This window comes from Hoplias malabaricus, unplaced genomic scaffold (genome assembly GCF_029633855.1).
Source record: "Hoplias malabaricus isolate fHopMal1 unplaced genomic scaffold, fHopMal1.hap1 scaffold_93, whole genome shotgun sequence".
Lineage (NCBI taxonomy): Eukaryota > Metazoa > Chordata > Actinopteri > Characiformes > Erythrinidae > Hoplias > Hoplias malabaricus.
Genome location: NW_027100904.1, coordinates 22501 through 35347, shown reverse-complemented (window position 1 = coordinate 35347; position 12847 = coordinate 22501). Strand labels below are relative to the sequence as shown.

Genomic DNA, 12847 nt, shown 5'->3' with positions numbered 1-12847 from the left:
GTCTCGTCAGACAGAGCTGATTTGGAATAAAGAACGTGGCGTGGCACTAACATCATCCTTATGACCCTGTTATGACCCCAGTTTAGAAAGCGTGGTCTGTTCAGACTGATGTCAGATATAAGTCACATTATGTAGCAAGTGTGAACAGCAGAAAAAAAACACAGATTTGATCTGGGCCTCTTTTGCCTGCTGTGTGAATGCAGCCTTTGTGACTCTCAGTGAGACATTAATGAACTTCACTCACCTGCTTTAATCTTCATTAAAATCCTCCTCCGCCTCCTTCACCTTCTCCTCCCACTTCACCTCCTCCACTCCCTGCAAACACAAGGAAAAAAAACAAGCAACATTTACTGCCTCCACATCCTTTCATCCATTCATTACCTGAAACCCTTATCCAGTTCAGGGTCACGGTGGGTCCAGAGCCTACCTGGAATCATTGGGCGCAAGGCAGGAACACACCCTGGAGGGGGCGCCAGTCCTTCACAGGGCAACACACACTCACATATTCACTCACACACACACACCTACGGACACTTTTGAATTCTGCCTCAACATTTAAGTTGTAAATGTGTCAAACTTGAATTTTCCCTGGGGATCAATAAAGTATCTATCTATCTATCTATCTATCTATCTATCTATCTATCTATCTATCTATCTATCTATCTATCTATCTAAACAAAAGAACTTGTGTGTGTGTGTGTGTGTGTGTGGTGGTGGGGGGGGGGGGTCTGATTGGACTGTGAAGACCAAAATTTGCACACTGACTATATATGTAATGTCCCCTAAAACTATGGAGACAATGGAGACAAACCTCTGTGTGTGTGTGATCTTTACAGTAGAGCTGAGCTAGGCCTGTCTCTGTTCATCTTCAATTGATTGGTCACTCAGAACAGCTTCCTGAACTTATCTTTTACTTCTCTTTCTCTTACAATGACATTTTCTTTCCTGGAAATCTCAGACTGAGAAACAAAGCTGTTACACTACTGTCCTTCAGGGGACATCCTTTGTGGGCGGAGCCAGAGTCTTGTTGGAGAAAGCTAATGAAAGACCTCAGCAGCTGTATTCCCCTGAATCACCTCCTCTGTGGAAGTGCTTTATAAAATAAAGGAATGATTTTATTTAAAACGTTACATTCTCCCTCCAACATTAAACTCAGAGAGAGAGCGGCGAGGAGTCATCACCTGTTCAGCTTCAGAGTGTTGATTAGTGACCGGTGTGGAACCATCTGCAGTTTCAGCGGCAAACTGAGGATCAGGATCAAACTCAGGAACAGCAGTAAGTCCAGGTTCAGTGACCGTTTGTTGTTTGAGTTTGGACCTGGTTTCACTCCACTGGTCGCCTCTGAGCCTCAGACACTCCTCAGCTGGTTCCTCAGTGTTTACCTGAACAGGTGAGAGACACCTTCACAATCATTTACTCTAGTAACAGACTAAAGACCTTCTTCACACAGGTCTCCTGAAGGTTCTTCCTAAAGCACATGTCAAGCATCCTACTGAATTTCTACTGTATGTAAGGTGGAGCAGTGTGTGTGAGTAAGAAGTGACTGTATCTTTTAAGGTGGAGCAGTGTGTGTGAGTAAGAAGCGACTGTATCTTTTAAGGTGGAGCGGTGTGTGTGAGTAAGAAGCGACTGTATCTTTTAATGTGGAGCGGTGTGTGTGAGTAAGAAGCGACTGTATATTTTAAGGTGGAGCGGTGTGTGTGAGTAAGAAGCGACTGTATCTTTTAAAGTGGAGCGGTGTGTGTGAGTAAGAAGCGACTGTATATTTTAAGGTGGAGCGGTGTGTGTGAGTAAGAAGCGACTGTATATTTTAAGGTGGAGCAGTGTGTGTGAGTAAGAAGTGACTGTATCTTTTAAGGTGGAGCGGTGTGTGTGAGTAAGAAGCGACTGTATCTTTTAAGGTGGAGCGGTGTGTGTGAGTAAGAAGCGACTGTATCTTTTAATGTGGAGCGGTGTGTGTGAGTAAGAAGCGACTGTATATTTTAATGTGGAGCGGTGTGTGTGAGTAAGAAGCGACTGTATATTTTAAGGTGGAGCGGTGTGTGTGAGTAAGAAGCGACTGTATATTTTAATGTGGAGCGGTGTGTGTGAGTAAGAAGCGACTGTATCTTTTAAGGTGGAGCGGTGTGTGTGAGTAAGAAGCGACTGTATCTTTTAAGGTGGAGCGGTGTGTGTGAGTAAGAAGCGACTGTATCTTTTAAGGTGGAGCGGTGTGTGTGAGTAAGAAGCGACTGTATCTTTTAATGTGGAGCGGTGTGTGTGAGTAAGAAGCGACTGTATCTTTTAAGGTGGAGCGGTGTGTGTGAGTAAGAAGCGACTGTATATTTTAATGTGGAGCGGTGTGTGTGAGTAAGAAGCGACTGTATATTTTAAGGTGGAGCGGTGTGTGTGAGTAAGAAGCGACTGTATATTTTAAGGTGGAGCGGTGTGTGTGAGTAAGAAGCGACTGTATCTTTTAAGGTGGAGCGGTGTGTGTGAGTAAGAAGCGACTGTATCTTTTAAGGTGGAGCGGTGTGTGTGAGTAAGAAGCGACTGTATCTTTTAAGGTGGAGCGGTGTGTGTGAGTAAGAAGCGACTGTATCTTTTAATGTGGAGCGGTGTGTGTGAGTAAGAAGCGACTGTATATTTTAAGGTGGAGCGGTGTGTGTGAGTAAGAAGCGACTGTATATTTTACGGTGGAGCGGTGTGTGTGAGTAAGAAGCGACTGTATATTTTAAGGTGGAGCGGTGTGTGTGAGTAAGAAGCGACTGTATATTTTAAGGTGGAGCGGTGTGTGTGAGTAAGAAGCGACTGTATCTTTTAAGGTGGAGCGGTGTGTGTGAGTAAGAAGCGACTGTATCTTTTAAGGTGGAGCGGTGCGTGTGAGTAAGAAGCGACTGTATCTTTTAAGGTGGAGCGGTGTGTGTGAGTAAGAAGCGACTGTATCTTTTAAGGTGGAGCGGTGTGTGTGAGTAAGAAGCGACTGTATCTTTTAAGTGGAGCGGTGTGTGTGAGTAAGAAGCGACTGTATCTTTTAAGGTGGAGTGGTGTGTGTGAGTAAGAATGACTGTATCTTTTAAGGTGGAGCGGTGTGTGTGAGTAAGAAGCGACTGCATCTTTTAAGGTGGAGCGGTGTGTGTGAGTAAGAAGCGACTGTATCTTTTAAGTGGAGCGGTGTGTGTGAGTAAGAAGCGACTGTATCTTTTAAGTGGAGCGGTGTGTGTGAGTAAGAAGTGACTGTATCTTTTAAGTGGAGCGGTGTGTGTGAGTAAGAAGCGACTGTATCTTTTAAGTGGAGCGGTGTGTGTGAGTAAGAAGTGACTGTATATTTTAATGTGGAGTGGTGTGTGTGAGTAAGAAGTGACTGTATATTTTAATGTGGAGTGGTGTGTGTGAGTAAGAAGCGACTGTATCTTTTAAGTGGAGCGGTGTGTGTGAGTAAGAAGTGACTGTATATTTTAATGTGGAGTGGTGTGTGTGAGTAAGAAGTGACTGTATATTTTAATGTGGAGTGGTGTGTGTGAGTAAGAAGCGACTGTATCTTTTAAGTGGAGCGGTGTGTGTGAGTAAGAAGTGACTGTATATTTTAATGTGGAGTGGTGTGTGTGAGTAAGAAGCGACTGTATCTTTTAATCAACAGGTTTTTTTGGTTCTCACATTCACTGCACTTTTAACGATCTGAAGAATATCGCTCAGTACACACACACTGCTGAATTTAAAATGGTTGAGAACCTGCTTGGTTTAAAATAACAACAGTATTGTTGCTGCAGGCTCCAGACGCTGAACATGTCCTTTAATTAAACCACAGGCCACGTATTTACTGCTGTTTGATCTGAAAATGTATCAAAAGGAAATTACCATTTTCTTAAAGTCTGGAGCATAGACAATCTCCTTCTCTTCAGTTTTGTCTGCTGGAGAATCTTGAGCTGTTTCTGCAAGGTCATCTGCAGTTGTATCTTCAAGAGCCTCTGTAACTCCTGCTGGTGTCTGTGGTTCTTCACCTGTACCCTCAAGAACAGGTTCTTCTGCCCCACTTAGATCTGTCCCTGCTGCCCCTTTTAGACCTGTCTCTGCTGCCCATTTTAGATCTGTCCCTGCTGCCCCCACTGGATCGGTCCCTGCTGCCCCCACTGGATCTGTCCCTGCTGCCCCCACTGGATCTGTCCCTGCTGCCCCCCCTGGATCTGTCCCAGCTGCCCCCACTGGATCTGTCCCTGCTGCCCCCCCTGGATCTGTCCCTGCTGCCCCCACTGGATCTGTCCCTGCTGCCCCCCCTGGATCTGTCCCTGCTGCCCCTTTTAGATCTGTCTCTGCTTCCCCCACTAGATCTGTCTCTGCTGCCCGCACCGTATCTGTCTCTGCTGCCCGCACCGTATCTGTCTCTGCTGCCCCCACTGGATCTGTCCCAGCTGCCCCCACTGGATCGGTCCCTACTGACCCTTTTAGATCTGTCTCTGCTTCCCCCACTGGATCTGTCCCTGCTGCCCCCACTGGATCTGTCTCTGCTGCCCCCACTGGATATGTCCCTGCTGCTCCCAGTGTATCCATCTCTGCTGCCCCTTTTAGATCTGTCCCTGTTGCCCCCACTGGATCTGTCCCTGCTGCCCCCAGTGTATCCATCTCTGCTGCCCCCACTGGATCTGTCCCGGCTGCCCCCACTGGCTCTGTCCCTGCTGCCCCCACTGGATCTGTCTCTGCTGCCCCTACTGGATATGTCCCTGCTGCCCCCAGTGTATCCATCTCTGCTGCCCCTTTTAGATCTCTCCCTGTTGCCCCCACTGGATCTGTCCCTGCTGCCCACACCGGATCTGTCTCTGCTGCCCCCGCTGGATCTTCCCCTGATGCCCCCACTGGATCTGTCCCAGCTGCCCCCACTGGATCTGTCTCTGCTGTCCTTTTTAGATCTGTCCCTGCTGCCCCTTTTAGATCTGTCTCTGCTGCCCCCACTGGATCTGTCCCTGCTGCCCCCAGTGTATCCATCTCTGCTGCCCCTTTTAGATCTGTCTCTGCTGCCCCCACTGGATCTGTCCCTGCTGCCCCCACTGGCTCTGTCCCTGCTGCCCCCACTGGATCTGTTTCTGCTGCCCCTACTGGATATGTCCCTGCTGCCCCCAGTGTATCCATCTCTGCTGCCCCTTTTAGATCTCTCCCTGTTGCCCCCACTGGATCTGTCCCTGCTGCCCACACCGGATCTGTCTCTGCTGCCCCCGCTGGATCTTCCCCTGATGCCCCCACTGGATCTGTCCCAGCTGCCCCCACTGGATCTGTCTCTGCTGTCCTTTTTAGATCTGTCCCTGCTGCCCCTTTTAGATCTCTCTCTGCTGCCCCCACTGGATCTGTCCCTGCTGCCCCCACTGGATCTGTCTCTGCTGCCCCCCACGTATCTGTCTCTGTTGCCCCCGATGGAGATGTCTCTGCTGGAGTATTTTCAGCTGTATTTACTGAAGACTCTGCTGTTGTTTCTGCTGGATCCTCTACAGATTCTTTTACAGATTTTTCTCCAGTTCTTTGTTCTTGAACTTCTAGAAATGTTCCAGTTAGAGACTTTGAAAGTGTTTTTGTTGAAATGTCTTCTAGAACATCTAGAGCTGCTCCCACTGAAGCCTCTACCATGGTTTCTGTTGGAAGTTTTGTTGTTGGTGGAGCCTCTACATTTGATTCTGTTGACGCCTTAACCACTGTTGCTTCTTGAGACTCGAAAACTCCTGCTTTTGGTCTCTGTGCAGCTGTTGGACCATCAACTACTGCTTCTTCTGGAAGAGATCTGACCAGTGTCTCAACAACTGTTTGTGTTGAGACGTCTGTATCAACTGTGGCTGGGGTCCTCCCAGCTGTTTTTGGGTCTACCGAAGTTTTTGTTGTTTTTTTCCTTAGCTGAACTGGACAGTTGGCATTAGTTGGAGTTTTAACCGCAGTCGCCAGCAGCTCCTTTGGACCTTTGGAGACTTTAAGTAGCCTTGGAGCAAAGGTTCCTTTTCCTGAGGCACTACGTTGTTCCTCTAGCGCCTTCCGCTGGGCCTGCTGCTCACACGCAAAACAATAATTAATATCATTAATAAAACCTCCATTAAACAATGTGTACTGTCCAGAAACACATTCATGGAGCTGTGTGTGTGTGTGTGTGTGTGTGTGCTGATTATCAGTGAATGTGCTGTCATAATAACGATGTCTTTTCCACACTTTGGTTAAACTCTGACTGATGCCTCGTCAGCAGTGGAACAGCAGAACCGTGTTCTCAGTCTCTGGCAGAAACTTGGAGCAGAACTGTTCCATTTCTGACTGTAATCCCTTTAATTAAATCAGACGTGGAAGAGCGGCAGAGTCATCAGCTGGACACAACACCCCATACTCCCCACAACACACACACAATCCAGCTTTAATCCCATTGCATTCACAGCCACCGCTTCATTACACAACAGCTGCACAGTGGAATGAACACACACAATCAAAGTTAATCTCACTCTGAGTGTGTGTGTGTGTGTGTGTGTGTGTGTTTATGTGGGCACATTATGCAGTCGTGTGTGAAGAGCAGGACACACAGACACACACTCACACACACACACACACACTGAAGGCCACTACACTGTGAGTGTGTCACAACCGTTTACAGTGACAGTGGGACAGAGATGTCCCCCTCTGTCCAGAGCAGAGATGCTGTGTGTCCACTGAATGGTTCCCTGTCCACGAAGAGGAACCTCAGAGACACGGCCAACGCTCGGGCGCAGGGCAGACCTTTGGAAAGTTCACTAGAAAATTTTAAATGAAAGAAATTTGAATGCAAGTGTGTGAGTGTGTGTGTGTGTGTGTGAGTGTGTGTGTGTGTGTGTGTGTGTGTGTGTGTGTGTTACTGTAGGTAATGTTCACGTTCATTACAAATACAGTCAGACCCTGAAGGAGCTCATGTTTACGAATGGATCAAAACATGGAGCTCCTGATCAAGAGAAGAAGGAGGAGGAGGAGGAAGAGTAGGATGTGGAGGATCAGGAGAAAGAGGAGAGGAAGAGGAGGACATGGTGAAGGAGTAGGATGAGGAGAATGTGAAGGGAGATGGGAAGAACCAGGATGAGGAAGGTAAAGAGAGGAAAGGAGGATGAGGAGAAGGATGATGGAGATGAAGAAGACTGTCAGAGTGAGGAGGAAACTCACAGCTCTCCTCATCCTCCGTTTGTTCTTCTTTCTTTTGCTCGGCATCTTTGGTTTCGAAGGGAATGTGGATCCAGATCCAGAAGCGGCTCCGAGCTCCGTTCTCAGTCGCAGTGAGGGTCTTCTGAACAGGAATGTGGTCCAGGAGTAGAGGGGAGGGGCCATTCTCCAAAGGGGCGGAGCCTCCCTCCTCAGGCTGTGAGGTTGGTGAATGGAGCCATGGCCCAGGAGAAGGATGTGATACCACAGACATGCAGGGCGTGTTCCCGCCTTGCTCCCAGTGATTCTGGGTTGGTTCCGGACCCTGCTATCCTGAACTGGATAAGTCGTCACAGACAATGAATAAATTAGTGAATGAATGAAACCCCATTTCCAGAAAAGTTGCTGGGTAAAATGTAAATAAAAACAGAATGCAACGATGTACCAATGAATTAAACTCTATGTTTAATTGAAAACAGAATTTAACATCAGCAACTCTCAAAATGTTTGGAGAGGGATCTTTATCACTGTCTGAAGAAAAACCTGCCTGTCATCGGCATTGCAATTAAAACTGAGTTGAAAAACAATGAATAACCCGAACAGGGGCTGAAAGATATTGATGAATAATAAACGGCTGAGCACTGAGCCTTGAGGAACGCCTTGTGTGACAGTGGAGATGGTGGAACTACGTCCAGAGAGAGAAATACTTTGTGATTTGTTTAGGTAAGATAATAAAAGTAAAGGACAGATCCAAGGACGTTGAAGCAGAACAAATACGCTAAGAACCGGTTTAGTTCTCCTCATGTCCTGACAGCTGTGAGTGGTGGAGTGTCCATTTTCTCTTTAGTTTTTCCAGGTTCACTAGAGTTCTGCTGTATCTTAGTGCAGTTGGCAGTAGACAATGCCATCCTCCTCTCCATTAGCTCCGCCTCCAGCAGGGAGGGCCATCCTGGCTGTGCTTTACTGTGGAGGGTTGTGGGTGTGGCAGGGCTGACGGGGGCGGTGCCTGTCCTGGAGCAGGATGGTGGAGCGTTAGTGGAGGGGGTGGGTGCATTGTGAGCCGATGGTGGTCGTAGCATGGGTTTGTTTTATTTGTTTGTGGGTTTGTTCTGTGTAAAACAGTGGATCCATTTGAATAGTTCTCCTGTGAATCACGGTTTTAGAGACTGTTTGGACATTAGTGAAAACAACACTTCAGAAATAAGTAACAAGTGCAACTCTCCATTATCCGGGTTTAAGTTTAATCAGTGTCTCTTTAAAGCCGGCGTCATTTAGAATGTCATTTCTTATAACACATTTGCATAAAGTCGACAAAATCTCAACTTAATTTGCCACTGGTCGCTGAATCACAACTAAAATCACATTCTTCCACAGGAAACGACTGGACGCTTTTTGCTTTGTCGCCTGCTCGTGTGAACGGGGGTAACACACTTTCACATTCGGCTCCAACAACTTTATAAGAGAAATGCCTGGATTAAACCAAGCAAAGGAAAAAAACACTTCTCACAGCAGTGCTTTGTGACTTTATGTGATTTAATCCATATTTCATCATAAAATTTAATTTCTGACAACAGTAGCGACGCTCTTTACATCACATAATAAAACCATGGATATGACACTACACTCTGTTAAACCAGTGAATTACAGGAGAGGTTTTGGCCAACTTTTCTAAATTGTTCATTTGTTTTATAAACTAATTGTCCAGATTAATCAGGTGTTACAGTGTTAACCGATACTCATTAACTGAGGTCCTTAAAATGGCAGAAAATGGCGAGCCAGAGTAATGGAGCTAAAATGGCGGCTGATTCATGCTACTTCACAGAATTTGTGTGAAACCCCATAATCTTTGAATTGCAGATTTGAACTCTTCTAGACTTTGGTTCATTCACATGGACAAAGACATTGGAATCTGTTTCTGTGGAAATACGGAAAGGCATTTAGATAATATGCTAATTAAGGGTAACGTCATGGTGGCAACTGCTTTAATCTGTCATTAAAATGTTAACTGAGCTCTCTGCACAACAACTGCTCACATATCATTCACCCAGTCCTTCCTTAACCTCTCATTTCAGCGTGAACTCAGAAACATATAGATTAATGAAAAAACGAGACAAACGTTCGAATTTTTATTCCTACATTATTTCTGAACTGCGCATGCTCTGAGCTGAAAGCTATGGGTTCTCCACCGCAACACAATACTGCCGCCCGCTGGAGGAAACGGGAAGTGCAAAAAACTGGAACTATTTCTGAAAGTAAAATTCAATGAAAATAATTTTATAAATAAGTCGATGTCTGTTTCTATTTCAGTTGATTACATTTCCTGACCATCCATACAAACAATGCAACACACACACACACACACACACATCACAAACAATACGCACGCTACTTTTACACATAACACACAAACAGGAGAATTTAACGTGGAATGGAAAGTAAAGTTCAGCACGAGACTGAAACAAACAGCTGCGCGCGCAGCAGTGTGAGGGATCAGATTACACACACACACAGACACACACACACACACACACACACACACACACACGGACCCTGTGCGAGCTCTGGTCACACCAGCTGCGCGAGCTCCGGGTTACTGAGGAGTTAAATAAAGTTATCGAGTGTTTACCGTTATGTTGTAGCGGATCGCGTGCTGTGAGGATGAGGATGAGGATGAAGATGATGATGACTGCATTGTGGAAAATGTTCTTTCTTTTGTTTCTCACTGGACTCTCAGCATTTGCTCAGAAAACCCACATGGGCAGAGATCACTCTGTCCATCCCAGTCTCAGCCCTGACCTCAGTCTGGATCTAAATTCTAATCCTGACTTTAATACGGATCTTAATCTGGATTCTAACACTGTGAGTGTGAACGCGGCGGTGTCGCTGGCGTTTGTCTTTGACGTCACCGGATCGATGTATGATGACCTCCAGCAGGTGATCGAAGGAGCGTCAAGAATTCTGGAGAAAACCCTGACCCGCAGAAACAGAACCATCCAGAACTTTGTGCTGGTTCCGTTTCACGATCCAGGTTTGGTTCCACTTCACCCTGCAGGGGGCAACTCTTCTCTTCCTTTTCTCCTCCACCTCCTCTTCTCCTTCACCTCTTCTCGTCCACCTTCTCTTCTCCTTTTTTTCCACCTCCACATTCTCTTCCCCTTCACTCCTCCACACCATCCACTTTCTCTTCTCCACCTCTTCTCCTTCTCCTCCACCTCCTCTACCCCACTGAACTGAGCTCAAGTTAAAGCCCATTCCCTGCTTTACATACCCCCCCGGGGCTAGTGTATTTGTGTGTGTGTGTGTGTGTGTTTAGGTTTGTACCAGGTTCAGGGGGCAGTTATAAATTCTTTCAAAGCCCTCAATAAAGCACTAAAAGTGTGTGTGTGTGTGTGTGTGTGTGTGTGCTGCGTGGGTGAGTGGATGTGGGGGTAATAGAGTGTGTATAGGGTGGGTGAATACCATAGGAGTGTTTTGTAAGAGGGGGGCAGGGGCGGGGAGCGGGTGTGTGTATGTCTGTGTGTGTGTGTGTGTGTGTGGGGGGGGGGGGGGGGGTACAGGAGGTGTGAATTGTGTAAATGTTGTGAACATTGTTTGTTGCAGATATTGGCCCCGTGTCCATCACCACTGACCCCAGAGAATTCCAGAAAGATCTTCAGGAGCTGTTTGTTCAGGTTTGACCCCAGACTGTTTGGCCAGATTCTACAGGACTATGGGCTGTTCCTATCCCAGCTGTGCAGATGATACTCATAGTAACTGGCCCTGTCCCCAAACGACTCTGGTCCAGTGACTCATTAAGCAAGTGCCTTTTACACATCACTAACTGGATGGAACTTTCTGCAGCTGAATAAAGATAAAACTGAGATTATTCTATTTGGGAACAGCACTGAGAGACAAAGATTGGCTGCGTATTTGGACTCGAGAGAGCTTAAAAATCTAAAGAACTGTCTCACAACCTTGGTGTATTAATGGACTCAGATCTCAGTTTTAGTCTCATATTAAAGCGGTTACTAGATCAGTATTTTACCATCTTAAGAACATCAGTAGATCAGAGGTTTTCAGACTAAACCAGAGCTGGAGAAACTGATCCATGCCTTTATTTCTAGCATTGATTACTGTAATGGTCTCTGAGCTGGACTTCCACAAAAGACCATTAAACAGTTTCAGCTGATTCAAAATGCAGCCCCAGAGTCTCCCTCGGAGCAAAAGAAGAGGTCATATCACCCCCCTTCATCCTCAAATCCTTACACTGGAGACCAGTCTGTTACAGAGTAGACTTTAAGGTGTCATTACTGGTTATAAATGTCTAAATGGGGTAGGAGCAGTGTATTTATCAGATCTGCTACAGAGATATGAGCCGAGCAGAGCTCTCAGAGCTTTAGGAACTAGAGTTAGTCCTGTCTCAGGTCAAAACTACACACGGAGAGGCAGTGTTTAGCTCCGGCGCCGCTCTGAAACAGAACCAGACCAAGATCATTAGAAGAGCCCTGACTTTAGACACTTTTAAACATTCCTGTTTGAGCAGCTACAACATTTTACTCTTTTTATGTAATTGTTTTTTTGGACTTTTATGAGTTTAATTTAATTCTTTCTTTTTTCTGCTTCTGTACGAAAGGTGCTCTATAAATAAACTTGCCTTGCCTTGTAATTGTGTGTGTGTGTGTGTGTGTGTGTGTGTTTGTGTTTGTATGTGTGTGTAACTGTGTGTGTGTGTGTGTGTATTTGTGTGTTTGTGTGTGTGTAACTCTGTCTGTGTGTGTGTGTGTGTGTGTGTGTAACTGTGTGTGTGTTTGTGTGTGTGTGTGTGTGTATTTGTGTGTGTGTAACTCTGTGTGTGTGTGTGTGTGTGTGTGTGTGTAACTGTGTGTGTGTTTGTGTGTGTGTGTGTGTATGTAATTGTGTGTGGGTGGTTGTGTGTGTGTGTATGTGTGTATGTAATTGTGTGTGTGTGTGTGTGTGTTTGTGTGTGTGTGTACGTAATTGTGTGTGTGTACGTAATTGTGTGTGTGTGTGTGTGTGTGTGTGTGTGTTTGTGTGTGTGTGTACGTAATTGTGTGTGTGTACGTAATTGTGTGTGTGTGTGTGTGTGTGTGTGTGTGTTTATGTGTGTTTATGTGTGTATGTAATTGTGTGTGTGTGTGTGTGTGTGTGTGCTCAGGGCGGAGGAGATTGTCCAGAGATGAGCATTGGAGCAATAAAGAAAGCTCTGGAACTGTCTCTGCCCGGGTCCTTCATCTACGTCTTCACTGACGCTCGTGCAAAAGATTACCGTCTCAAATCAGACGTACTTCAACTCATTCAGCTCCGGCAATCTCAGGTAACACACACCTGCACAGCTACAACACACTTATATTTACAAACCAGATTCCCAAAAAGTTGGGACAGTAAACAAATTGTGAATAAAAACTGAATGCAATGATGTGGAGACGGCAAATGTCAATATTTTATTCGTAATAGAACATAGATGACAGATCAAAAGTTTAATCTGAGTAAATGTAACATTTTAAAGGAAAAATATGTTGATTCAAAATTACACAGTGTCAACAAATCCCAAAAAAGTTGGGACAAGTAGCAATAAGTGGCTGGAAAAAGGAAATGGAGCACATAATGAACAGCTGGAAGACCAATTAACACTAATTAGGTCAATTGACAACATGATTTGGTACAAAAAGAGTGTCAGTGTCTCTCTGAAGCCAAGATGGTAAGAGGATCACCAATTCCACCATTGTTGGGCAGAAAGATAGTGCAG

The 12847-nt window shown here is 45.8% G+C and overlaps 1 protein-coding gene across 1 annotated transcript in view; it reads left to right on the top strand.

The window, feature by feature from the left end:
* Positions 1–9855: 9855 nt before the first annotated feature.
* Positions 9856–12847, top strand: part of LOC136682354 (hemicentin-2-like) — a 16195-nt gene continuing 13203 nt past the window's right edge. The window contains exons 1-3 of the mRNA XM_066658842.1: positions 9856–10129; positions 10702–10772; positions 12257–12415. Of these exons, the coding sequence (XP_066514939.1) occupies positions 9856–10129; positions 10702–10772; positions 12257–12415 (504 nt within the window). The remainder of the gene's footprint in view (positions 10130–10701; positions 10773–12256; positions 12416–12847) is intronic.